Genomic DNA, 27,090 nt, shown 5'->3' with positions numbered 1-27,090 from the left:
TCAACAACTGCCAGGCGATTGAGAGGAAGTTTGTGCTCAGGGACTTCGAGTCAACGTGGAGCTTTCTCACCAAGATCGCGATGCGCAGCCACTTGATGGGGCACCACCCGCGGATCCTCACGACGTACAACCAGGTGGAGGTGGCATTGCAGACCCACGACGTGGAGGGCCTCAGCAGCAGGGATTTTCTTCTCGCCAGCAGAATCAATTCGTATGCGCGCAATCCCTGAACCTGGGACCTGTGGTGCTCGTATAGCTGGCGCTGCAAGTGTATAAATAGGCCTTCTTGCCCCTCTATTGTTCTCTTCCTCTCACCATCACTATTTCTTTTCTGTCGGCGCTTAATTCACACTTGTCATCAATTGATCGTTATCTTAGCTCAAAAATGCTCTCAAGCTTCAATTCTCTTCAAAAGTTTTTTGAGACACAGGCTAAAAACTTCCTAGCTTCTGCTATAAGAACTGGCCCGGTCCCCAAACACATTGCTTTGGTGATGGATGGTAACAGAAGGTTCGCCAAAAACAGGAAGCTCCCTCTCACTGATGGCCATTCTGCTGGATGTTTGTCGCTAACTGAGACTTTAGAATGCTGCTTCAAATTGGGTGTCAAGTCTGTCTCAATCTACGCCTTCTCAATTGAAAACTTCAACAGACCTCAAAAAGAAGTGGATACTTTGTTCGATTTATTGAAATCAAAATTGTTGAAAATCACCGAGAATGACCAATTCGTTCATCAATCTCATGTCAGAATTAGAATTATTGGTAATAAGTCATTGGTGCCAAAGGATGTGCTAGTTGACTTGGAGAAAATAGAGAAAGTCACTGAGGACTATGCTACTTTTAATTTGAACATCTGTTTTGCTTACACCTCAAGAGATGATATAACTCACTCAATTAAGTCGGTTCTTGATTTATATTCAAATCAACAAATTGATTATCAACAAATTGATGAAAACTTATTAAACGACCACATGTATTTCGGGCCTGATATCCAAAACTCTGACATTTTGGTGAGAACCTCTGGCCATACAAGATTATCTGATTTCATGTTATGGCAATCTCATCAAAATTCTGATATCCAATTCAGTAATCTCTTATGGCCAGATTTCAAATTTTGGCAAATGTTTAAAATCATATTCAAATGGAGCTATTACAAGACTTTGATGATTGAAGATGAAAAAGTATTAAATAACAATAATAGAAATAACTACTTATCCAAATTATCCTTGTTTAATAAAAAACAGTTTTACAAAAATATAGAAAAGAAAATTGATTTGGATTCTTTACCAACACCTCCCCCTTTTGCTTCTGTTACTGATAAATAATTGCATTTATCAATACCATCATAATACCATTATATCTATCTTATTAACCTTCGCTAGTACTTTTTAGCTTGTACAATTATATATTATATATTATATATTCTTCACCTCTTTTTTTTTCTTTTCTATTTTGTAATCCTTCAAGTCTAACTTTCTTAACCTTTCAATAAATATTCCTGTTCTCTTCCAATTAATATCTTTTGTCTCTGTAAAAAAATAATAAAAACTGCGATTATCTGCGATTCTCTGTGATTCTCTGCGATTCCCTGTGATTTTGTGAGAAAACTTTAATTATCTGATCTCATCTCTAATCACCTTATCAAATCGCGTTTCATCTTACCTCATTACTCTTCAAGGATATTTAATAAATTTAAATTATAAATCAATGCATTAAATCGATATTTAATAATAATAATAATAATAATAAAAATAGAAAAAAAATGATGTATATAAAAAAAAACAACTCAATAATCAAAAACAGAAAACTCAATCCAAGTCAGTCAATTCTATTCAATTCAATTGAACATAATTTCCCGGAAATACACCAACTCGGCCGTTCAATTGCCCAGTCCACCATCCATTTGAATCCGACGTCCTTTGAACAATCTCAATCACTGAACCGGCGTTAAAGCTCAAATCTCCCTCAGCTTGTGCTGCATAATCATACAATGCAGTGCATGTTTCGACTGCTCTTGGTGCCGCTGCTGGTCTTCCGCCCACTGCTGGAGCATAGCTTTTCTTTTCTTGTGGTTGAGCAGAATAAGTTTGATCGTAGCTTGGTGGGTTATTCTGAGCAACTTGGGTTGGCTGATTGGTTTCAATTGAGGAAGCTGGGGGAGTATAAACAGGTAGAGGAGAATGGGAAAAGGAATGCGAGTAACCTGATGATTGATTGGTTTGATATTCAGCATCAGCTTCTTCCTTTTTCGATGCAAACTTCTTTTTTGCAATTTCTAGCTTGTTTCTAGCATGATCAGCTTTAAAGTTGACGATTTTGATATTTTGTGTTCTTTCATGGACATCACCAACTTTATTGTTAAAACATTCAACAATATCAGAATCCAAATCAAAATATGGAATTTTCAACTCTTCCATTCTGTTGTATAAAGTGTAAAAAATATTCAATTGCATATAATAAAATGAAATGAACAACGGTTGAATGAAATCTGCTTCTAATTTGAAGAAAATTGGTAGATCGTTTTTGAGCATATTGTTATAGTAATCGTATTCTTCCTGAGCTATTTGAACATTTGATTGGGCTTTTGATAATTTTTCAATATCCTTGGCGGTTTGATCTTTTTTGTTTTCATATCTTTGAAAAGTGTTTAAATGGCGATCTAAATCAACACGCTTATGTTCTCTTTTAGTTGACATCTTTCTAATTGAAGTGATAATTGATAGTAAATCTTGGGATGGGTTAATGATTCTATTTTGAATTAATTCTAAGTCGGGAGCCAAAGTGCTTTTCAATTCAATAACCACTGCACGATAGGCTTCACTCGCTTCAATGCCCTGAGGATTATCTTCAGCTATAAGTAAGTTTGAATTCACATTGGAATTGGATGGAACCCCACTGATTGGTTTATAGATTTCTTCTATAGCTTTAGAAAACTCAATTTGGTGATCTAACATTCCATTGACAGCAGCAAAGTATCTTTTGCTTTCCTCGCTTAATTTTTTGGTTTCTGTTTCAATTTCTTTGAACCTCCTTTCAGAATCAAGATATATATCATCGCTTGTACTATTGCCCACATTGATTTTTTGGCGGAAAGTCTGTGGTCCCCTGCTAATCGCTTTACTAAACCCTTTAAAGCTCATTTTGAACTAAAAATTAACACTTGATAATGCGCAATTGGAATAAACCGTTGCAAATGTAATGAAAAGAAAAATAAACACGGAGACTTGAATCACTAGTCAATCAATTGAAAAACCAAATATAGTAAAATGTAATAAAAGATAGTAAGATAAATACAGATAAAGGGATGAAGAGGTGGAACAAAAAATGGAGAATAAATACATGTAGCACACTCCAGCTCACTGGATTCAGAAAAAAGCAAAGCCAACAACATGAAATGCGTCTTTCACATGGAACGGAATATGAAATCCAGCCAGAATGTCGCAAGAAACACAGCCATTTCTACTGCGGAAACACCGCCCGCTTTGCGCTGCTGCTTGCACGTGTATTACACACAAAAACATGTGATTGCAAAGCGACTTCGTGGCCAAGCTGGTTAAGGCGTGAGACTGTTAATCTCAAGATCGAGAGTTCGATCCTCTCCGAGGTCGTCTGCTTTTTTGTCTGTTATTCAACAAGAATGATTGTGATGCATCCAGTGCTGCTTTTGCTTGGTCTAAACTTCTGTGCTGCAAAAGCAAATTGGATGATCCAGGTCGTACCCGGATTCGAACCGGGGTTGTTCGGAGGCTTCTGAAGATCAAAACCGAAAGTGATATCCACTACACTATACAACCGCACACGTGCGCTTCTAAATTCCGCACAATCTCTTACTATCTTAATCTAGCTCAGTTTGCTTTTCACGTGTCCTTTGTGTTGGGCAGGCGATAGCTACTTTGCTCTTTCAGTATCACAGCTCTTGATCAGATCGTCTCCAAGTGACCGAACTTTTCGGTTTAAATGCAATCTTTTTCGTGATCTGATCTGTTCCACTCACTTAAATCTCTGAAATCTCTGAAAGATTTGAATTTATTTTCGCAATTTTTGGTGTGCAACAATGTACATCTTTGCAAAAATGATAAGAAAGCTTAAGAAGCCATGGAGAAATCAAATTAGCTCTGCTCGCTTAATATAATCTTTAACCATACGTCCTTTTTTAAATTTAGAGTTGAAGGAAATCCATAGCTATTTCCAATTATCAATTAACATTAGCAATACATATACCAGTAATTCAAAATCTTGATTTCCTGACTAAAAAGTTTATTTGCCCATTTTTTTGAAATCAGAATTTTTAATTATCACTGTGATAACCATAATCAAGAAAGTGATAGATGAGAAATGAAAGGTAAATCCATTATATGGTGTGCAAATTGTTTTAATCGTTTTAATTATCTTTCTCATCTCAAGATATAATAAATTATATCTCTGAATTACATTATAAATATCATCATTTTTCCTCTTGCTTTTCAATTGCTATTTCATTATCACCTAATAATTAATAACCATTAATTTACTAAATAATCAACTTCTTAAAGATATTTCAAGTCTTTTCCAATCTTCCTCAAACTTCCTCAAACCTTCTTAGAAATGGCCACTGCTGAATTACTCTCTAACATTTACAACAACAACATTCACAAAGCAATAAGTGAACAATCATACACTGAAAACATTGAAGCGTTGTATAAAGCTTTGGATGGTGTTGACATTAATACCAAATTTGACCCTGAAAAACACATCATTTTTAAAAAAGAAGATGTTGAAAAAACAAAAAGATTTACAATGAAAGAATTTGGTTTAGAAAATGAAAAACAAATTTCTGCTATTGGTGCAAGTGCCCCATTTCCTTTATTTTCAAAAGAAGCCGTTGATATCATGAGAGCTGAAATCTTACGTAAGGATGTCTTTTTGCAATTTGCAAGAATCTCTCCTACTTCAAGTTCTGGTCTAGACGGTAGCGTTAGAGGTTTTGCGAGAGAAAGCTGTCCCTTTACCTATGAAGCTTGGAAACATCCAAAGTCAATTGAAGCCGTTTCTTCAATGGCTGGTGTTCCTTTAAAAATTGTCATGGATTATGAAGTCGCTCATACTAATGTTGCAATGAAAAATCCTGATGACGCTGAACAAGAGACTATCGCTCACAATAGAGAATTGATAAACAAAGGTGAATTCTTCGGTAAAGAACAAATGATTCCTTCAATTGTTGGCTGGCACTATGATTCATACCCATTTGTCGCCGTTCTAATGTTGTCTGATACAAAAAAAATGATTGGTGGCGAAACCATCATCAAATTAGGTAATGGCAAAGTTGTTTCAGTAGAGGGTCCTCAATTGGGCTACTGCACTGTTTTACAAGGAAGATTAGTTGAGCATATTGCTCCAAAACCTTTAGGCTATACTGAAAGATTAACAGCCGTCTCTTCTTATGTCGCAGCAGATCCATTGAAACACGAAGAATCCGTTTTACATACAGTTAAACCTGAAGTTTTATTTGGTTCTAGATATACCGATTTCTACACCGAATGGATTGATTATAGAATGAAATTAATTGAAGAAAGAGCCAAATATTTAAGAGAAAAAGTTCTTAACGATCAACAAAATGGAAAATTATTTGAAAAGGAAAAGATTATGAAATTTGTTGAAGATTTAGAAAATTATGTTGGCAGAACTTGGAAAGAGATGGTTGTTAGTGATGAAGAATACGCTAAAGCAAAATAGATATTAGCTATCAATTATCAATTATCAATTGATGTTTATTCATTTATTTCTTTTGCTTCTTTTAAATCAATTTTACATTATTTTTTATACATCTTATTTAGTTTTCTTTTTTCCCTTTCTTTTATTTATGCTTATTCTTATGCTTATCATTATGCTTATATATACAAATATTCAATTTATTATTAAAAATATCATATTTAGTAGTTATCTCATAAAGTCTAAATTACTTATTCTTTCAGCGTTATTAAATATAACAACGTTAACCCATCAGCTTACTTCGGCCCAAATGGGAATGTTCTTTTTTGTGACCCTGGACAGGACTATCAAAGCTAAAAGAGAAAGTTGGTAATGTATTAGATTACTTACACTAATTGCATTAATAGTTATTGGTTGTAGAGATATCTATAATTCAAAATAACTCATATCAGTTTGGTTTTATTGCAGTCATAAAAACAATTGATATGTCAAATTTAGATGCTTTAGATGAGCTTAATCGAGAGCTCTTATTAAGGATTAATAGGAATTACAATCAAACTAATCAAAATCAAGATCAAGATCAAAACCAAGATCAAGATGATCAAAATCAAGATAATGCTACTTTGAATAATCAAATTGGAGATGGAAATGAAAATGAAAATGAAAATGATGAAAATGATGAAAACGATGATACTAATAATAACGAAAATGATAATAATAACAACATGCCAGATATAGTGATGTTTGATGACTATCAAGATAGATTAGATTTAATTAATAGAAATAATAATTTTAATGACGAGGGAAGTTTTTTAAACAATTTAATTGATATCTTTGGATTAGTAATACTACCGATCTTTTTTTTCAAAGCAGCAAAGGATTTATTTAATATCGCTACATTTTCCAATGACTTTATAAGAGACTTTGTTAACTATTTATTTTTATCGCCAAGTCAGTTATTAATTTTAAGCAATCATAATGAAAATAGTGGGAATAGTGATAATGGGAATTTTTACGAGACTCGAATTTTATCCAAAACACTAAGCAATAGCTTGACCACTACAATATTGAGATTTACAAGAGAATTTATAAATTTGAACCAGGAAAATGAAACGTATAAAGCTGCTAATGGAAATGAGCAAAACAGCGGGAGTGTTATTGAAAACAATGGGGGTTTTGTTGAGGTTAGTTTGTTAATCAGATTCAATAATGCTATACTAGAAAACTACTTTGATTTTTTCCAGAAATACCCACTCCTCTTGAAGACTGTAACAGTGGTTTTCTTCCTGGTCTACTCTGCATCGTTTTCACTCTACCTACTAGCTGGACTATTGTTCTACTCATTCTGCTTGTATCTAATCATCCACTCGAGATGGACCGAGCTCTACACCTTCTTGCTCAAGGCCATCAAGAAAAGCAATGGCGTGTTCTAGTGAAATAGTTTCGATGCCATTATCTTGTCTTTATTCTCTTTCTTGTCTTTCTTGTCTTCTCTTTCTTTGCTCTCTGAGGCTGGCACGCCCAAAAGAGCGTCCTTGGCCGGATCTGCCCCTGAGCGCGGAACGTGGCGGAACTGCGGATGTCACGTCTTAAAGAACAACAACTTTAAAACACAGCGCTCTCACCAGAAGCACCAGAAGCACCAATCCCATCTTCAGTGTTCCCTGTGCTACTCCCTTCTTCCATACTGTTCTTGAAAATGCTAATATTGGCAATTGGCGATTTGCATATACCCGAGAGAGCCATAGACCTCCCTCTCAAGTTCAAGAAATTGCTTACTCCTGGCAAGATCCAGCAGGTTTTATGCTTGGGAAATGTCATATCTTCAATAACTACTCTAGAGTTTCTTAAGAAAATCTCAAAGGACTTTCAGTTGGTGAAGGGTGAGTACGATATCGACAACTACAACACAGGCTCCAGCAGTGTGGCCAACAATGGTTCTGCAAACTTGATCAATCCCACCATATCTACTGCCACTCAATTGCCATTATCATTGATTGTTCAGCAAGATCAGTTGAGAATTGGTGTCTTGAATGGCTTCAACATTGTACCTCAAAACGACCCATTGTCATTATTGATTCAAGCTAGGCAAATGGACTGTGACATTTTGCTTTGGGGTGGAACTCACAGAGTTGAAGCCTACACTTTAGATGGCAAGTTTTTTATAAATCCTGGAAGTGCAACAGGTGCTTATTTGACAAGAGAAATTGAAGATGATGACGATTATGATGACGAAGATGAAGACGAGAATGACAATGACGAAGATGATGAAATAGATGAAGAGAGATATAAAGAAACTCAAAAGAACTCAAAGGATGGCAAAAATTCAGCCATATCAAACGATAAAAGTAAAAAAGATAAAACCACTTTTAAAGAAGTTATTGTTGATAAAAATAATAATCAATTAATTAAAGAAAACTTGATAAATAGCAAACAAGATCTTTCAAGCATACCCAATAAAAACAAAGCCAATGACAATCAAAAAATTGATTCAAATAACATAAAAAAGTCTGATTCAAACTCTGACATAGATTCTGATTCTTCTGAGTCTGAATTTGAAGATGAAGATGAGTTAATTGAACCAATTCCAAGTTTTTGTTTATTAGATGTTCAAGGCTCAGTCTGCACCCTTTATATCTATACTTATATTGACGACGAAGTTAAAGTCGATAAAGTTACATATCGTAAAGAGTAACTAGTAATTATAATTTTATCTTAATGTCAACGTTAATATAGTAAAATGATAACAGTTGGTTTTTGTAGTTCTACTCTCTAACCCTTGATTTTCCACTCCCAATTCAATGTCAATTTCTTGTTTCCAGCTTAATGATCATTTATTTTGTTCCTGCTTATTTTATATTTATATCATTCTGTTCATCTTTTAATCTTTCTATAGATCCTATATCAAATAAAAATCTGTCTTTATAATTGTTTTCTTATAGTATCCGTTATTTATTTATTTACTAATTTTCTTTAAAAATTAAGCGCTGAAAATTAAGCGCTGATAATCAAAATACCAATTATAACTAACCACTAATTGATAGAAATAAAAAGTACATATCTGTCAATTTCAATTGATTGTTAATGTATTCTACTAGGAGAAGAAACTCGATATTAAGAACAAGAAAGCGTTCTAATATTAACATAAATACTTCAAATGATTTTAGTAAGATTTTAACCTTAATAACCAAAACAGAAAAAAAAAAAACTACAACCAGAAAATAATAAAATAAAATAATTAACCATTTTTTCTTTCTTCGCTTATTTTATTTTCATTATAATCTTTTTTTCTAAAAAAACAGAAATCATTGAACTAAGTGATGAAGATTTTAATTCAATTAAAAATGATTCAAAAAATAAAAACCAATCTTTGTCTTTAAGAAGTTGCAATTCAGTTGAATTGTCTCAAAATAGTTCAGTAAATATGGATATATCTTATCTTGATACTAAAGTATCAATATTCAAGACAAATGATGGAAAGATCAAGCAAAGTGAGATAAATAAGAATAGGAATAGGATAAACCTTGATTCATCTCCAATTAAAAGCAAAAATAAAATCATTTTTAATGGTTTATCTCCATCTCAAAACTCAGAAAATGAACAATGTTATTATAACCCAATTGATTTAATAACTCCTATTTCTATGAAAAGAATCAGTTTTGACAATTCTAGTAACCACAGTAAATATAATATTGATAATATTGACAATAGTATTAAATTTGATTGTTTTAATACACCATTTATTAATGGATTTGAGAAGTTTATTGAAAATCATTTGAATTACAATAATAATTTTAAAGAGAATAATAACAACGAAAAAGAAAGTAAGATTTTGGGTAATAATCTAAACTTACTATTAGATAAAAAAATCAATAGGAAAATATTAATTAATTTATTTAAAAAAGATATTTCAATTATAGATAATAATACATTGATTTATCTTAAATTTTTATTGAATGATTTTATTGAATTAAAAATCAAACAAGATAATTATGGAGATAATTATAAAAATACGATTCAATTACCAGAAGCCACATCAACACCAAGACCAACAAAAAGTAAATTGATATTTGAAAATGACAATAAGAAAATTAGTAATTGTGAAAAAGAGGATAAACAAGGTGATGAAGATGAAGATGAAGATGAAGATGAAGATAAGTATTTTGTAATTTATCAAGGATCAAATAAAAGTGATGATGTTAATCAAATTATGATTGATCCAAATTCTGATAATTTCCGAAATTCATTTATTTCAAACTTAAAAGCGCATCTTAATATTGAAGAAAAGGTCGATAAGATTGATAAGATTGATAAGATTGACAAAATTGTTGATGAAATCGTTGATGAAGATTATAAAATTAAAGTTAACTTTGAAGAAGAGGAAAAAAATAATTCGTTATTTTCGATAAAAGATAAAAGTTTATCAATTAATCAAATAAAAAATTTGAAAATCAGTGATAGCGGATTTACATCGAATGTTACGAGTTTAAATAAAGATGATACGAGGCAAAAGAAGAGCAGAAAAACTGAGGGGAGCGATATTACAATGAGTAATAGCAAACATGATAAAAGTGATTCAAAAAGGAAAATCGATTCAAGAAAAAGTTCGATAAAAAGAGCAGCAAAAGAATTGAGTTTTCTAAAAGAATTGAGAGATAGCAGTCTTGAAGAGACGTTTGGATATAAAAAGAAAAAGAAGAATGATAGAAATGGAGAAAAAGAAGAATTTGATGATATGATCAAAAAGATTATCAGAGAAGGAGAGAAGAATAGCAAGATTTGCAACAAATTCAAGATTAAAAAAAGTCGAAATATGGAAGTGAAAAAAAGCCGAAGAAAGCTTTACAAAAAGATGGTAAAGAAATGTGAATTAGAAAAAGACGCGTTTGACTTATTGATCTGATGGGGAATACCGAGGGAATGTGTCACCTGTTAGTGCCGAACACGACCAGTCGAGCATTGAGCTACCATATAGTGAGTTCGATAATCGTATGGTTAACATTGTTTCGATTGGCGTACGACACTGTTCGTGGAGCCCTAGAGTCCAGGTTTTCGGACACTGAAAATTTTTTAATTGGGAGATGAAGGGAAAAACAAAAAGGTTGAAAGCACCCCAATCGAAGGAAGCAAGAAAAATTAACTTAAGTTTCATCCATGAGCAATATTTTATTTTAGGAAGACGAGTTTTTTTCGAGTTGTCACTTATTCCAATAGTATTAGTGGAAACCAAATATAATTAATATTCTATTGTTTTTGATTTATAAATTTTTGTTTGTTATTACTTATATTGAATTATATTGTTATTATATTGTTATTATATTAGTATATTATTAGTATATTATTATATCATTATTATATCATTAGCAGTAAATATTTGTTGATGAGTAAAATGAAACAAATAGCCATTAAAGATATTGTTACAGAATTAGTTTTATCTGTAAGTGCAGGAGTAGCAGTTTATTATATTGTTAATCAGCTACTAAAGTTTGTTGAAAATGAGGGAGGACCCAGTGGGTTAAAGTCCAAAGATACTAAGAAAAAAGTATCGAGCACATTAAAGAGATTGAAGAACAATCCAGAATTTAAGAAGATTGATTTTAATGATTACGAACTATTTTTGTTGGAATCAGTTGTTACACCAGAGGAGATTAATATATCATTTAATGATATTGGAGGATTGGATAATATAATCGATGATTTAAAAGAGTCGGTTTTATTGCCACTAACATTTCCAGATTTATTTCAAAGTTATTCGTCGTTACTACAAGCACCAAAGGGAGTGTTATTGTATGGGCCACCAGGATGTGGGAAGACGATGTTGGCCAAAGCATTGGCTAATGAAAGTGGAGCCAATTTTTTATCAATCAAGATGTCGTCAATAATGGATAAGTGGTATGGAGAATCGAACAAGTTGGTGAGTGCAATTTTTTCGTTGGCTAACAAATTGCAACCGTGTATAATATTCATCGACGAGATTGATTCGTTTTTGAGAAAAAGAGAGAGCAACGACCATGAGATCACCTCAACGATCAAAGCTGAATTCATGTCGTTGTGGGATGGGTTGATATCGTCAGGCAGAATATTAGTGTTGGGAGCTACAAACCGACCCAACGACATTGACAGCGCCTTTTTGCGAAGAATGCCCAAGAAGTTCCAGATCAACAAGCCCAACGAAGAGCAAAGATCGAAGATATTGAGGATCTTGTTGAAGGACACCAAGATCGACGACGAGTTATTTGACTGGCAAACCATCATTGAAATGACCGAGGGGTTTACGGGAAGCGACTTGAAGGAGTTGTGCAGAGACGCAGCCATGGTCATAATGCGAGAATACATCCAGAAGAACTTGAAGAGCTCCAATGGCAGCATCGAGTTCCTCCATCTCAACACTGTTGCCAACGAGAAGCCCACGTCTGGCGACAACGACAGGTTCGACGTGAGAGGGTTGCGAACCACGGACTTCGACTTTGCGTCGCACAAAAAGCTTCTCGTAAACTCGGTCTGAGCCCACAATATATACTTCCGGCCCAACTGTTCTCGTATTCCCGGTACACTTCCGGGATCACCTGACCGAAAATTTTGCAGCGCCGGCTCAAAAGAGACGACGATATAATCAGCTTCTGTTTCTTCCACAACCCCAGCTCCAGCTCCAGCTTCCCAGCAACTGCAACTCTCTCTGGTTTCCTCTGGTTTCTTCTCAGCTTCTCTCTGCGATCCATTCATTGTCCAGCTGTCCATTGCTTGCTCCCTACCTCTCTCTCCAAAGTGCATCTCACAGCTACACCTCATCCAAAACAACCTTTCCACGACAGCTGCTTCAATCATCATCGCATCTCTGATCTGCTATCTATACTCTCTACCCAATCCTCCTGATTTTCTACTCTACTGTATTTCAATCAGACGCCCAAGCCCAAGAGACTTCTGTCTGCTGTACCTGATATTCTCGTTCTCTGTTTGATCTTGTCCTGCATTTTTCAATATCCACAAAGGATTCCTTCCATACCTGGTATATATCTGATATATATCTCTGTATATATCTATATATATTATATGTATATACCGTATATACATAATATATCTACGTATAGACACACTCTCAAATCAAACAACAACAGCAGAACTTAGCAATTCAACAAAAGAGAAACATCAGAGAAAAAGAAATTTCTTAATCATAACAACAACAACAACAACAACAACAACAACAAAAAGTAATTCAATGTCTTTAATTTTAATCACTATCTTGTTAAGTTGATAATATTTCTAATTTATTTCATTGTTTCCACGCTTTTTATTGTTTATTGTTTTTATTTCTTCATATCTATTGATTTATCCCACTTTCTATCCAATACTTAAAATAGCGCCTCAACCTCCTACTATATTTTTTTACATCGTATTATATTTGTTAACTATATTTTCCCTCCAATTTTACACTATACTATTCACCTCCATCACTTGATTATAATATTCTCTGATAATGCCTTCTAAATCTCCAACATCCCCTAATTCAATAAAATCCAATAACAATAACAATAACAATAGCAATACTAAGAATACCATCAATACTACTCCTACTAATACCAATAATAATAATAATAACATCAATAATAATAATAATAACATCAATAACACTAATACTAATACCAATACCAATAACAATAACAATAACAATAACAATAATAATACCTCGTTTCATACAAACACTTACTCCCATGGCTATAATACTTATAGAAGACTTTCTTACCCATTCCATAAACAAAATTATAACACGACGGCGTCTTCAAAATCAAATACAAATAGCTCACTAAATTCAGCTACAAATATAATCAAATCAAACATAAAAACTGAACATGTTCCTCCCAACTCCGTTTCTGCTTTCAACAACAACAACAACATCACCACTGATAACTCAAACTCTATAATAAATCCCTCAAACACAATCACAAACAAATACTCAAACAAATCTATAAGAGTGAAATCAAACCCAGAATCAATATCTTTCTTCAATGACCATAAAACTAAACACATAAGCAACCCAAATAAAATAATAATCCCATACAACTCCTCCTCTTCAATCAAATCAATATCAACCCTGCTAAGTCCTCTCGACAAGCCTTTATCTTCAACCATCCCAATCAATAATTCCATCAACTCAAAAAAATTCCAAAGGAAATCATACCAAACTTATTACCCGAAAAAAAGATCCCCTGATAGCAACTTGGACAAACCTTTGAGTGATTTTTCCTTTAAAATATCAAATTCAAATAGCGTAAACTCAGCTTCATCCTTAAATCCAAATCTAAATTCAGCCCAAAATTCCATATCCTCCTCAAATTCATACCAATCAAAACAAAATCCCAAATATTACAACAACTATACTAAAAAATACAACTCTCATAATTTTTACTACAAAAAAGACTATAAAAAGGACTACAAAGACTACAAAAAAGATTACAACGACTACAATGATTATAACGATTATAATAATTATAACGATTATAACGACTACGATGATTATAACGACTATAACGACTATAACAATTATAACGATTATACTAAAGAACATGCCAACGAATATAATGATTATACAGAATATGAATATCATAAAAATCATAAATACCCCAAAAAAGAAAACCATTATTATTCTTCTTCAAAACAGCTACATTATCCCTCCAAAAAGAGAAATGATTCAGTTGACCCAATAATAACCCCAACTTACTCAAATCCTACGACTACCAATACAACTGCAAATAAAAATAAAATTAATAATAATAATAATAATAATAATAATAATAATAATAATAATAATAATAATAATAATAATAATAATAATAATAATAATCCCAATTTCAATTCCAATTCCAATTCCAATTCCAATTCCAATCCTAATCCTAATCCTAATCCTAATCCTACTTCTGGTATTAATAAAACTTTACCACCCATACATCACAGAAGAAACTACACTTCTTATAATTCTGATTTTGATCTAAATCATCAAAATTTTCTTTACAATTCTCGTAGTATTAGATCCGTCTCAAATCCCGTCTCTTATTCTCCCATAACACCTTCACCAGCATCCACAAGTATATCGCCTCCAATACCCTTTTCAAAAAATTCTATAAACACTACAAATCCTAATGGTAAGTCCTCAGTTGTCAAGAAAGAAATCATAGAGAATTCTATGCATTCCATAAATAGTATAACTCAAAATAGTAAAATCCACTTGAGTAAACCAATTCAAAACGAAAAAAGTCTGAACCCTTTTTTTATTCAAAATAATATAAATAATCTCAAAAACAATAATAAAAATAATAAAGATGACACTAAAAATCTAGTAGAAAAAGATCAAATTATGAGAGAAACATCCTTTTCTAATAGGGATGAAAACGACACTCAAAAGGATATAGATTTAGACACTGAAAATCACAATAGTAATACAAATAGCAATGATTCTACTATCAATAATATCGATGTTAATAACGACGGTGCTCACAATAACAATAGAGCTTCCAATAGAAGTGAAAATGATAATGATAATGATAATGATAATGATAATGATAACGATAACGATAACGATAATGAGGCAGATGAGGAAGATAATAGTGAAGAAGAACTAAGAGAAGAACAAGAAAAAAATATCAAAATGCTTTCACAAAAAATTCAGCAAAAAACTGAAGAAGATGATTTTGATTATGAACCCGAAAATCTAGACGTCAATGTCTCCATCAAAGAGTCTGATGATAATCAAGATCTTAGTCAGAATGATGAAAATAACTGCCCAGAAGTAAAAATTGAAACCACAAATCAAGGAATTATTTTTAATAATATCAATTCTACTGATGAAAAAGAGAAAAAGAAGGAAAACCAAATTTTACTTCCAGAAAATACTGGCTCCAATGACAAAACAATTTTTAATAACAGTGGACTCGAAAAAGATGGAAATTATCAAGTTCAAAAGATAAGCTCCCAAAATAATAAGTCAAATAAACCATTATTTTCTGACGTAAACTCTGAATTTGCTCAAAAGAAAAAAATACTTAAAATTTCAAAAAATCTAGAGAAAAAGTTGGCAGCAAAATTAGAAAATGTTAAAGATAATGAAAACGTTTTCCCTTTGAATCGTTTAGAACAAAAACTTTATAATTTAAAAAGTAAGCCAGGTTCGGAAATTGTCTACTATCAAAAATATCTTTTAAAAAAGCCAATAACGTGTTTTTATGATTTGCCCTTTTTTCAAGAAAACATATCTGTTCATAATAAACTGATTAAGCATCGATTAATTCAAAAGTTGCAGATTTTGAAGAGCATGATTTACAAAAAAAAGATTCGTTTATGTTTTGATTTTAAGAATTATAACCAAGTCTGGACCTCGAGGTGTGAAGAAATGACCAATCAGCTAAACCAAATTCATCAAAAAAGCAACGAGCTTATGAAAGCAATAAAGCTAAAAGAAGATGAAATTATTAAAGACAAAAATAAAAAGGAGATTGAATCATCGGCAAAAGAAAAAGGTTCTAGACGTGGTAGACACCATGGTGATACTGTAAGATCAGAGGCCGAATTTCTAGAAGTTCTTGCATCGTTAAATGAAAAGGATCCAGTTTTCAAGGCTCAAAGCGTTGCTGCAAATATCCCTGATATGATTTTAAATCCACTTGAAAGGTTTGGTGAGGATTTTATAAATACCAATAATTTAATAACGGATGACACAATTTTCGAAAAAAGATTGATTGATGATTTAGTAGATAACTTTAATGAAAGTGAACACCAAGCTTTTTGTGAAGCTTATCTAGCCCACCCCAAGAGATTTGGAAAAGTAGCTAAAGAAATGGGTGGCTTGAGAACCACAGAGGAATGTGTGTTGCATTATTATAGAACCAAACATGTTACAACTAATTATAAGGAATTACTTAAAAACAAGAGACCTGGAAGAAGAGGTGGAAACAAACGTCGTGGGTTCGGAAAACGTGTAGGAAGAAATAACCAAAAGCCTCTTCAAATTGATGGGCAGGCATCCACACCTACGGGGTTTTCAACTTCGATGGAAAACATTACCGAGACTGAATCCGATTACAATGGAGTTAACAATATCAAAGTGAAAAGTGAAGTTGTATCGAATTCTCATTCTCGACTGGTTTCAATCACCCCTGAATTGCCTTCCAACCAAAAACGCAAACGAAGCAGAAATAAGGAAAGTGATGATGTAACTGAAGATTTTGTAGATCAGCAAAAAGAAGGATCTACCAAAAAAAAAGTTCATTCTGATTTTGAGTCTCCCAATAACTCTAAAAATGACATCATTATAGAAGTCGACTCTCCTGGTATAGATATTTCTCAAAGAAAAAAATTAAGAGTTGCTAAAAGAAGGAAAAAAGAGGTTGAAGAGTTTTCAAATAATATGGAAGAAGACCTTGATAAAGATAAAAAGGAAAAAGTGATTACCAGTTATTGGAGTGTTAATGATATAAATTTATTTCCCCGTTTATTAAAACGATATGGAAGTCACTGGGACCAAATAGCCAAAGATATAGGAACCAAAAGTACCATTATGGTTAGGAACTATTATTCCAAAAATACCGACATTAAAGGATGGAAAGAATTAATGATTCAGGGAGATAAAAATTATCAAAGAAGTTATGGAGGTAGAATTGAAAATAGAAATGGCTACTCTGAGTTTCTTGGAAGTAAGAGTATTAGTTATTCGACGCCTTCAATTGAGCAAGAAAAGTTTATCAGAGCAAATTATAAAATGAATGGTGATTGTAACCCTTTTTTGACTCAGCCCCCTCTCGGTTTATTTCACGAAACATTGAAACAACCCTTCAATCAATATCCAACCGATCCAAATCAGAATCATGAAAATATCTATCCAATACCCAATTTTGGAACATTTTATAACAAATCTTCATATAACCCAGATGAAAATCCGATGCCAATAAATATCTATGGGCAAACCCAAACACCTGTTCAAAGTGCTGGTTCATCTCCCTCCCCACGTAATAATAATGCATCAATATCTAATTTTTTAGACAATGTTTCAAGAAACCCTCATCAATCCAAAACCTCAATTATGAGCTTATTAAATAGCGATCCAATAGAATCGAAAGTTCATCATGAAACTTCAAATAATGGCTCAGCATCAAGCAATGATCAATTTGTTTTTTGTTCATCAAATACCAGCACAGCTACAAACCGTTTACCTCATATTTCTTCAATTTTAAACAACGAGAATGAAAATGAATTTTATAGTGGTTCTCAACGCACAAATTCAAGTGAAAATCCCTCAATCAGATTATATCCTAATATGTCTGGCAGTTTACCACCACTTGATACCGAATCAGGTAAGTATAAGTTGTTACCTGATCCTCCTTTGTATTCTTTTTCTTCTGGAAATAGCAGATCTCAGAGTGCAGAAACTAATTCTAAAAATTAGATCAATAAACATTGAACTCTCAGATTTTTCAATTCTTTCTTATATATATTCAATAGACTTACTAATATTTTTTTTTTCCTCTGCTTTAATTTTTAATTTTTCAATTGTTAAATTTTCTACCTATTCTCTTATTTTTATTTTTTTAAACGGTTTGATTTTTAAATCTTAATTTTTTTTCAAATTTATTATTTTAACTTGGATATGCTGCTTTTATTTTGAATTGAGTTTATCTGAATACTTTGCTGTTTCTTCTTAGCAAATGTTGTATACTATTATATTGGACATGTGTATATTACAATAAACATGTATTTTTAAGGTGTGTTGATTCAACAATGTATTTTATTTTTCGTATTCTGCTAATTATTTTTAATCTCTTTATTTTATTGTCTTAAGTAGTATCCGAGCCAATACTCAGAGTGTGTTCTAAAAGGCTGTCAAGAAATGCTACCTTTTTATAATTGTTTTTCTCAGAAACATCTGTTGTAGTTTTTTTGTTAATAGTAATTTGAATGTCTTCATTGTCATGCTCATCTCCAACATAAAAGTTGAGCTTTCTGATGTGGGTTGGCTTCGAGCCAGTTATTGTTATGCAAGTTTCATGATCGTAGCCAACTTTATTTTTGACTTCAGAAAACTTTTCAATGCTCTTTAAAGATGTCATTTCGAGATTTTCAAAAGGTCTAGTACTATAATTCAGTTTTGATGGTGTCTTATAGTCCAAGACTGGAATGTCAACTAGAATACTAGTTTTCTTTTTCATAGGGGATTTTAGAATCATTTCTTTTTCGAAAGATGAATCTGTATCTGAAAAACTATTTTTCTCATGGGTTTCAAAATATTTATAAGATGATGATTTTTTAGTCAACTGAACCAAAGGAGTTTGTAATTCTTTAGAATCCTTGCTTTTATTTTTATTGGTCTCATCATATAATATCTCAATACTACTTGAATCATCATCTGTTTCTTCCAGACTTTCATTTTTAGAAGAATTAATTTCAATAAAACTTGTTGATTCGTTTAAGTTAAATTCTAGTTTTCTGTTTGATTGATAACTGTTTGTTATTGGATGACTTGGTGGTTTTTTCAAAGGTGAATCAATATCTTCAGGATCAGAAACGAGATTTTTGTAAGGTGAGCTTTCAATAGGAAAAACTAGTTTGTCTATAACATCTAAATCAATAATATCCTTTAAATATTTTTCATTTTTATTTTTTTTTTCAGTTTTTTTTAGTTTTTCAATTATTTGGATCTCACCAAAACAATCCATTGAATCATTGGAAATAGTCGTATCTTCATCACTAAGTAACGATATTGTTACTTTTTTATTTGTCTGTTTTTTAGATAATGATGCCATTGGCTTGAAAAAATCTGTAATAAAGTTTGAAGTTTCTAATGAATTTTTTGACCTGAGTTTCTTAAAGCTTTTTTGTTGAATCTTGCTTTTTGCAAAACTTATATCTTTATTGTTATTGAAATCAACAATCTGAATAGAACTATATTTCTTGGGACTCAAAAAGCCTAAGGTTTCAAGAGTAGTCTTTTGAACTGGATATTTTTTGATCTTTTTAGTGTTCATTTCTTTCAATTGTTTTTCTTTTTCCAAGAGTCTAAACAGATCAACTATGTCAGAACAATAATATTCAACGATAGCAAGTGAAACCCAAACAAAATCGTTTTTCCTAGTTGTTGAGTTCAGACTGCTTTTATTATCTCGATTTATTATATGGTTATTGCCGTTGACATCATTGTCCTCATTGCATTTCAAATCTGGTTCTACAGATGATTTTTTTAAATTAATCAATAAATTGTTGAAAAATTTCATTTTATCATATGTAATCCTAACAACTTTTAAGGAAATATTTAAATCACCAAATGATTTTTTATTGATTTTTTTTCTAGGATAATTAATTTCCTTCACCATATCTATAGCAATGGGTGGTTTGTTTTTCAGATTGAATTCTCTTGAACTGGAATAATATTTGTTCAAATTTTTGACAGCATAACATTGATCTAAATGTTTGCAAGTCCATTCTCTAGGATTATTTGAACCAAATGCCCTTGATAAGGGCAAGCCAGATATTTTTTGTAAAATAGAATTAAATTTAGGTAATCCAAACCAATCATTGAAAATTTGACTTTTTGGTTGGAACAAAGTTGAATTAATTTTAGATGGAATTTGATTCCATTTGCAAGAAGTTTTATCATATTTAAAGATCGAATCGCCAAGAAAATTCGGATATGAGTTACTGATGCCAGTGAATGTTTTTAAAATCAATTCATTTGCATTGTTTAACACATAATCTTTAAAGAGATTTGTTAGAGAATCATCAAAAGTTAAGTTATTCTTTTTTGAATTTGAATTTGAATTAACAGAGTGAAACTCGGCAAAATTAGTAGAGCCTGAAACAAAATTGAACAAGGTGCTGTGGTTTAAGTATGGATAAAAGTATAATAATATTATATTATCTGGTGGAAACCCAATTAAATTAATTCCTTCGAAATTCACTTTTCTACCAAATATTTCTGTTGAAAAAGCCTTCAAACAGGAGAGTAAATCTTCTTTAAATTTTTTTAAGTTTGCTTCCCGAGTTTCTTTTGGAGCTGTTATACTATTAAAATAAAGATTTTTTAACAATAAAGAAAAATCTGGAATTGCATAGTCAGAGATAAAATTTTGATCATTGTTAGTAGATATATTGGATTTATTAATTGGAAAGTTTAATTTTGGTTTTGGTTTTGGTTTAATTTTAGATTTTGATTTGGTTGTCTTTGATTTAGCAGTTGATTTTTGGTTAAAAAATTTAAAAAAATTAGTTCCAATTAAGGATAATCTCAGAGCTCTAGCTGAGCCAATGTTATGGACTCCAGAGCTATAATCAGCACCTCTTAATAAAGCTAGAAATAATAATCTCCATCTGTTAAATCCAGTTTTAAGTTCGACGTTATCAATATGGACAGGAGTGACCCAAAAATCGGGTTCTTCATGAAATTTGGTTAAATTTTCTTCATTAGCATTTTTATCACCATCAATGGTGACTGAACCCAAATCAGAGTTCAAATCGAATGCAGAAGAAGAAGAAGAAGAAAAAGAAAAAGAACTTGAAGGGATTTTTTTAATTTTGTTTTTAATTTTGGTCGCATTTGGTGGCTTATCCTCAATAAATTTACTAAAATTTCTTAGGATTTTAGTTCCACCAAATATTAGGACATCAGAATCATTTGTAATAATATAATCAACAATATTCAAGTACTGCAATCTTGCACATTCTGCTTCAGCCTCGCCTGCAGCATCTATGTAAGGAATATTCCAGTTGATTAGTTCTTTTTTTATGGCCAAGACGTAGTTATTAAATAATGATAAGTGTTTGTTGATAGTGATAGTATTGTTATTGTTATTTTTGATGTCATTTATGCTAATGTTTGACATATTTAGCACCAAGTCTGGATTAAGAAAAATCCGTTGAATAAAGTCAATATATTCAGCATCATAGTTGGGATTGATATTGTTTTGAAGAATGGAATCTTTATTTGTTGCAGTAAAGTTTCTCTTGAATTTTGGTTTGAATTTTCCATCAAATACAAATACAAAAGATATACTCAAAGATAGCAATAAACGAATTCTTGAGTTAAAAAGTTGCAAAGTTCTTTGAATATTGTGGGATAAGTTATTGTTTAAGGGAGGAGCATTATTGGATGTGTTGGTAGCATGGGAGTTTGCAAAAGAAGAAACTTCGAATATCCAGCCATACGCATCAATTGCAACCCTCAAGGGCCTTTTGTTGGATTGCAAGAAATCAGAGATGAACACATTGAAGGGAATTCTTTTGTCAAAGCCAGTTGATATTGAATCCCATAAGTCAGGCACACCCATTCGAGAACAAGAGAAGAAGGGAGCTGGATGGATAGGGAATTTTTATATAGTTTATGTCAGTGGCAGTGTGAGAGCAATGCAGTTAAACAGCGAATAGCATTGCTGCTTTTAGTTAACTAGAAAGATTTGTATTTACTTGCAATTAAAAAAAGAAATATTTATTTAACTTGCCCAAAAGAGCAGTGGATATAAAAAAAAAGGAAAAACCCGCAGCAGTGGATTTTCACAGAATCAGTTCCTTTTTGATTTTACTTTTGTGGGCAATGCTGGTCTTTGAGAGTTCTTTGGGTTTTTATTTTGGGCCACCACTTGTTGTAAATTGCTGTAATCGTTTTGTAGGTCCTTGAGGAAATCTGGATCAAGTTTTTGGATGTAATTAAAGCCAATCAAGAGTATAATTGAAGAGACGGTTCCGAACAAGGCTAGCTTACTATTCAACAATCCAGCAATAGGACCAGAAGTAGTTATGCCTTTATTTTTGGGCTCGTAGTATTTTCTTAAAGGGTTCTTTTGATTCAAAGTTATATTTAAAGGATAGTCCACCTCAATTAGGTCGTTGTATCTATGGCCAAGTTCATTTTCGTAGGCGGTTATTGTGATGTTGTTGTTAGAAGCATCTTGCGTCTCGTTAATCAAAACGACAAAGCGATCTTTGTCGAAATTGTAATCAGTAGAGGAAACTGTTAACAAGTAATCGCCAATAGAAAGGTCTTGGAGCGTTTTAAAGGAGCCATCATGTCTCAAAGGCACTCTGAATTCGATGTTATCAGAGGAAGGGTGGCTGAAATTGAGCTGCTGGAGATGGATGAAAAAGTGGGTTGGGTTGATGCTGGATAAGTCAATGCCAGACACAGCTCCCTTGATGGAATAAGCATTTGCAGCATTGAGCAGCAAAAACAACACCAGCAGTAGAACCAAAGCACAGCAGTTGATGAGTCTCATGGCAAGTGTTTCGTTGGAAATCAACAAAAGCACTTCTTCAAAGACCTCAAAAATTTCATCGAAGATCAAAACTAGAAAAACAGACGTACCACACTTATGTACATGGTACCGCGCTTATGCACACCATACCGCATTGCATATACGCACAGTGCTGCACAAACAATCCGATATACACGTGGTAATACACGTTCACTTATGTGGCCACTTAAACGGGACCTCTTTACCTGTTATTGTTTCAACACTTCAGCAATTTGAACTCATCTTCAGCTGTTTCTTCTCCATCTGCTTCTTCTCCATCTGCTTCTTCTATCTGATTGCCATCGTCCACTGCTGCTACTGTTTATTCAATCTGGCCCATCTATTGAAGCAAATGGCTAGTATTACCAACGAGCATCTCACAGTCAAGGTCTGGTTTCCCAATCCAGGCGATGTACCCTTCGACACCACCATTAAAACCACTTTGAGCAATACCCTCGCCGACTTGAAAGACGTAATATGGAAGAGGAGTTACCAGCATTACGAGAATCTATCTCTAAACGATGGTGATAATGATCATACTGATCAATTAGATAATGCTGCCAATTTTTATGGTAACAATAACGACTCACCCCTACCCGACTCAGAATCAACTTCCACTGTCCCAGCTAACAATCCTTTGATTTTGTATCCTGACACCTACAATTTTGTATTTGAGAACCTGGAATTAAAAAACGACGATTTAAAATTGGAGGGGCTATTTCTAAATCATATTGTCGATTTTAACACCCCTGAGCTATTAATGATAAAATTAACTACTGCTGAAAACTTGCAAAATAAAAATATCCCTTCAATCAATAACATCAATAATATTAATACACGCACACTCTACAGAGATCCATTTTTAGATGTAAATTTTACATTTATACAAGATGAATTAGATGCCTTTGATTTTAAATTCTCCACAAGAGAAAATCTATCTTGTACAATTAAATCGTTAAAATATTTTATTCTATCAAACTTTACCAAAAAGGGTTTTTTATCAAATTTAAAACAAAGTTCAATTGATGATATCAATTTATACTATAAAATTAATTTCGGTGAATTAAATCATCACATTTCTCACGATTCAAAAGAAAAAGAAAAAGGAAAAGAAAATTTATCGGAAATTGAACAATCAAATAATCAATTTTTTAAACGTTTCCATTTTGATCTTAGTTCTAAAAATAACAACCTTGATTCAAAAGGAATACTACTCCTTAACCACCAAACCTTATCTGATATCCTAAACCTAGATACAATCCCAAACTTCGATCTAAATTTGATCATCTCCTTAAATTTAATCGACAACTTTCAAAAAAAAATCAGAAAAGATTTCACCAAAGTTAAACTATCTTCTCCAAATGAAAACAATTTGTCTAAAAAAGTCATAATGATTAATAACTCAGATACAATAATAGATCTAAAATTCAAAATCACTCAATTATATAACCCAGGTCAGAATATTACCCTAAATTCTGAATTAAATACAGATGACATTAAAATTATTTATAGAGGAAAATTTTTAAGGGATGATTTAATATTTAAAGATTTTAATGTAATTGACAGTTCTCTTGCTTTTGATGGCTTGGATAATTTAACTCTACATTTCGTTATTAGCCAATCTTTCTTTGAGAGAAACCCTCAAGTATTAAATTCAATCTCCAAAAATAACAAAGATATAAACAAAAATCTCTCTAATAAATCTGAATCCCTATGGCAATCAATAAGAAATGGCTCGGCTTTTGAATATTTACCAAGAATTCCCCAAGATGATTCTAATAATCATAATACTCAACCCACTTCTCCTTCTTCTCCTTCTTCTCCTTCAACTTCAACTTTTTCACCTATACCATTCTCATCAATTTTCCCTTCTACTACATCATCTTCTGCTACATCACCTTCTCTTCCTTCTCCTCCTCCCCCTTCTTCATTGCCATCATCATTATTCCAGGCTCCTTCAACTTTAACTTCCATAACTGATAAGAAAAAGTTGTATTTAAATAAACCTCCTGCTTTTACTGAACATTTATCCGGCAACTCATTTGATGAATCAATTAACTTTAATGATGACTCGAAAGCTAAATCTGAATCTCGGTTAGTCCACGCTTTGGAGAATTCATCCAAATTCTATATCTTCAAAGTTGATGATAAAAAAATTAAATTATCAACCTCACAAATGATAATAAATGATTCAAATCCTGACCATCCCTATCTTATGCTATCTCCTTCGGGTTTCTCTAAATTAAAGACACAATTAAAAGAAATTCAATCAATTATTCCTCCAAAAGTCTTACTTAAAGATTCAAAAAGCTCAAATAAACCTCTCAAATATTCAGCTCCTAGTATTTCCAATGATTTTCATTCAAACATTCCAACTCCTAGCATTAATATTAATAATAATAATGAAAATTTAAATCATAATAACGATGCCAATACTAGAAATACTAATCCTAGTACTAATACTAACACTAACCCCAGCCCTAATTCCCATACAAATACAACCCAAAATCAAAATCAAAATCAAAATAACAGAGGAATAGCCAATGATCAAGTTCAAGACTTTTTTGAAAATTTAAATAATAGGTTTTTTGCTCCTCCTGCTTTTAACCCAATGTTAAATCCTATGATGAACCCTGCCTTCCAACCTGGTCAAGGAGGTTTCATTTTAAATATAAATGGAGTAAATGTGAATATAACAATGGATGATTTGAGAAATCTAAAAAATTATATTGTGAGTTTTTTCAGAAATTTGTACGAAGCTGGATTTTTTAGAAGGCTCTTTTCCTTTTATTTTGCTGTTGCTAAATTTTCATTCTGCTTTTATCTATTTCTTTATCCATATTGCAATTTCAAAACCAATTTCTGGAGATCAGTTCTTTTAGTTATGCTGTTTTTAATATTCTTTTTAACAAGAGATTCTCTTTTAATCAGGTTAGAAGAGATTATCAGAAATGACATGCCTGAAATTCTAAGGCCGATAATCTTAAAGTACTTTTTAATCTATAGAAATGCAAATCACAGGATTCATGATTTTTTTCATAATCTTGGCAAAAATTTAAATTCATTTGCAATTTCTGTTGATAGGATTGAAATCGATTCAAAAGAATATATTCGATTAACATCTTCAAATGTCGAAACTCGTGAACCATCTGACGAGAATATAGATGATATTATAAATAATGAAGAATTGGAATTAGAAATTCAAACAGTTATAGATGAGATTAAAAACAGCTTATTTAATGACGTAAACAATAATAATCTTCTATTTAATCAATATGTTCAAAATACTTATTTAAGAAAGGGATTTAGTATAGCAAAAAGATTTACTAAAGATGCAGTACTCTTTGTAACAAGCTTGAATCCTGTTCTTTATGAAGATATTGATATAGTTACAACTAAGAGAAAGGCTGAGAAGTTGGCTCTAATATCTAAAGAGATTGAAAAAAGGCGAACTACTAGTAATGAAATTACTGCTGATAATTCTGGAGCAGTACAAACTGGAAGTTTAACAACTGAAGATGAGGATAACACTACAACACAGGAAATTCATCGAAGATTAACATAATTTTCGATTAACTAATTGCTTTGAAATCCAATATGATTTTTCTTGTTTTGAAAATAATTGTTTTTCAAATGAACAATTTAGTATCATGAGGCGGATTTTTTCTCTCTTCAATATTTTCAATTTTATAGATTGTATTACTAGTAAAACTAAGTAAAAGTCAACCATTTTTTAATTTTATTATGAAATGTATGAATATATTTGAGGTCAGTTCGTTGTTTATGTGTTTAACTTTCACAAATTAAAATTGCATTAATAAATAGGCTTTTTGTGTTTATGCAGTTACATTCTGCCTTTTTTTATAGGTATATAACATTTTAATCATACAAGAGTAAATTTTAATAAAGTGAGGCAAACTTAGACTCTTTCTATCTCGAAATGACTGTCTGGATCAAAAAATCAAAAGGGGCGATAGACCTATATCAAAAAACTGATATCAATTCAAGATAAAATTTGTTCAAGAAACCGCTATGATATTGTGATACATTGGAAATGTATTTCCCAATTATGTTATGAAAAATTCGATTATTATTAAAAAATTTTAAGGGAAAAATCAATTAATAAAAAAGAAAAGGAAATT

General features: G+C 32.0%; 12 protein-coding genes and 2 non-coding genes across 14 annotated transcripts; 10 read left to right on the top strand and 4 right to left on the bottom strand.

Annotated features, from left to right (window-relative positions):
• Positions 1-433: 433 nt before the first annotated feature.
• Positions 434-1,207, top strand: ASCRUDRAFT_26834 (undecaprenyl diphosphate synthase family protein; the record flags this gene model as incomplete). The annotated part of the gene is made up of 1 exon (XM_020189972.1): positions 434-1,207. A coding segment is annotated over one exon (774 nt), but the record flags the coding sequence as incomplete, so codon positions are not given.
• A 478-nt stretch (positions 1,208-1,685) lies between these two features.
• On the bottom strand, positions 1,686-3,301 carry ASCRUDRAFT_75280 (BAR and SH3 domain-containing protein). Its single transcript, XM_020193003.1, has one exon. The coding sequence runs from the start codon at positions 3,137-3,139 to the stop codon at positions 1,832-1,834; it is 1,308 nt and encodes a 435-aa protein (XP_020048369.1). The 5' UTR covers positions 3,140-3,301; the 3' UTR covers positions 1,686-1,831.
• Positions 3,302-3,533: 232 nt separating this feature from the next.
• On the top strand, positions 3,534-3,607 carry ASCRUDRAFT_t49. Its single transcript has one exon. It is a non-coding gene; the product is annotated as a tRNA-Asn (tRNA).
• Positions 3,608-3,709: 102 nt separating this feature from the next.
• On the bottom strand, positions 3,710-3,793 carry ASCRUDRAFT_t47. The gene has a single exon. It is a non-coding gene; the product is annotated as a tRNA-Gln (tRNA).
• Positions 3,794-4,583: 790 nt separating this feature from the next.
• ASCRUDRAFT_33351 (uncharacterized protein) lies at positions 4,584-5,711 on the top strand (the record flags this gene model as incomplete). Its single annotated transcript, XM_020190418.1, has 1 exon — positions 4,584-5,711. The coding sequence occupies one exon, from the start codon at positions 4,584-4,586 to the stop codon at positions 5,709-5,711; it is 1,128 nt and encodes a 375-aa protein (XP_020048368.1).
• Positions 5,712-6,172: 461 nt separating this feature from the next.
• Positions 6,173-7,120, top strand: ASI2 (Asi2p; the record flags this gene model as incomplete). The annotated part of the gene is made up of 1 exon (XM_020191707.1): positions 6,173-7,120. The coding sequence occupies one exon, from the start codon at positions 6,173-6,175 to the stop codon at positions 7,118-7,120; it is 948 nt and encodes a 315-aa protein (XP_020048367.1).
• A 266-nt stretch (positions 7,121-7,386) lies between these two features.
• Positions 7,387-8,627, top strand: VPS29 (retromer subunit VPS29; the record flags this gene model as incomplete). The annotated part of the gene is made up of 3 exons (XM_020191051.1): positions 7,387-7,624; positions 7,697-8,064; positions 8,197-8,627. 3 exons carry the CDS (start codon positions 7,387-7,389, stop codon positions 8,380-8,382), a joined length of 792 nt encoding a protein of 263 aa, XP_020048366.1. The 3' UTR covers positions 8,383-8,627.
• A 484-nt stretch (positions 8,628-9,111) lies between these two features.
• ASCRUDRAFT_69748 (uncharacterized protein) lies at positions 9,112-10,590 on the top strand (the record flags this gene model as incomplete). The annotated part of the gene is made up of 1 exon (XM_020191706.1): positions 9,112-10,590. One exon carries the CDS (start codon positions 9,112-9,114, stop codon positions 10,588-10,590), a length of 1,479 nt encoding a protein of 492 aa, XP_020048365.1.
• Positions 10,591-10,828: 238 nt separating this feature from the next.
• Positions 10,829-12,380, top strand: MSP1 (protein-degrading AAA family ATPase MSP1). The gene has a single exon (XM_020189164.1). It carries the CDS (start codon positions 11,068-11,070, stop codon positions 12,190-12,192), a length of 1,125 nt encoding a protein of 374 aa, XP_020048364.1. The 5' UTR covers positions 10,829-11,067; the 3' UTR covers positions 12,193-12,380.
• A 781-nt stretch (positions 12,381-13,161) lies between these two features.
• On the top strand, positions 13,162-14,711 carry ASCRUDRAFT_69746 (uncharacterized protein; the record flags this gene model as incomplete). The annotated part of the gene is made up of 2 exons (XM_020191705.1): positions 13,162-14,376; positions 14,706-14,711. 2 exons carry the CDS (start codon positions 13,162-13,164, stop codon positions 14,709-14,711), a joined length of 1,221 nt encoding a protein of 406 aa, XP_020048363.1.
• Positions 14,712-15,036: 325 nt separating this feature from the next.
• On the top strand, positions 15,037-18,117 carry SNT1 (Snt1p; the record flags this gene model as incomplete). Its single annotated transcript, XM_020191704.1, has 1 exon — positions 15,037-18,117. One exon carries the CDS (start codon positions 15,037-15,039, stop codon positions 18,115-18,117), a length of 3,081 nt encoding a protein of 1,026 aa, XP_020048362.1.
• Positions 18,118-18,311: 194 nt separating this feature from the next.
• ASCRUDRAFT_140317 (uncharacterized protein) lies at positions 18,312-22,454 on the bottom strand. Its single transcript, XM_020189162.1, has one exon. The coding sequence runs from the start codon at positions 21,986-21,988 to the stop codon at positions 18,506-18,508; it is 3,483 nt and encodes a 1,160-aa protein (XP_020048361.1). The 5' UTR covers positions 21,989-22,454; the 3' UTR covers positions 18,312-18,505.
• Positions 22,220-22,863, bottom strand: SOP4 (Sop4p; the record flags this gene model as incomplete). The annotated part of the gene is made up of 2 exons (XM_020192847.1): positions 22,220-22,769; positions 22,841-22,863. The coding sequence occupies 2 exons, from the start codon at positions 22,861-22,863 to the stop codon at positions 22,220-22,222; spliced, it is 573 nt and encodes a 190-aa protein (XP_020048360.1).
• ASCRUDRAFT_140318 (uncharacterized protein) lies at positions 22,455-26,928 on the top strand. Its single transcript, XM_020189163.1, has one exon. The coding sequence runs from the start codon at positions 22,920-22,922 to the stop codon at positions 26,511-26,513; it is 3,594 nt and encodes a 1,197-aa protein (XP_020048359.1). The 5' UTR covers positions 22,455-22,919; the 3' UTR covers positions 26,514-26,928.
• The last annotated feature ends 162 nt before the right edge of the window (positions 26,929-27,090 follow it).

This window comes from Ascoidea rubescens (assembly GCF_001661345.1).
Source record: "Ascoidea rubescens DSM 1968 unplaced genomic scaffold ASCRUscaffold_4, whole genome shotgun sequence".
Classification (NCBI taxonomy): domain Eukaryota; kingdom Fungi; phylum Ascomycota; class Saccharomycetes; order Ascoideales; family Ascoideaceae; genus Ascoidea; species Ascoidea rubescens.
The sequence above is the reverse complement of the archived record's forward strand: the minus strand, read 5'-3'. Positions and strand labels throughout refer to the sequence as shown.

Bases quoted from the DNA above. Each gene is read 5' to 3' on its own strand.
- ASCRUDRAFT_140318 (XM_020189163.1), top strand. From the start codon at position 22,920: ATGAGTCTCATGGCAAGTGTTTCGTTGGAAATCAACAAAAGCACTTCT.
- ASCRUDRAFT_75280 (XM_020193003.1), bottom strand. From the start codon at position 3,139: ATGAGCTTTAAAGGGTTTAGTAAAGCGATTAGCAGGGGACCACAGACT.
- ASCRUDRAFT_140317 (XM_020189162.1), bottom strand. From the start codon at position 21,988: ATGGGTGTGCCTGACTTATGGGATTCAATATCAACTGGCTTTGACAAA.
- MSP1 (XM_020189164.1), top strand. From the start codon at position 11,068: ATGAGTAAAATGAAACAAATAGCCATTAAAGATATTGTTACAGAATTA.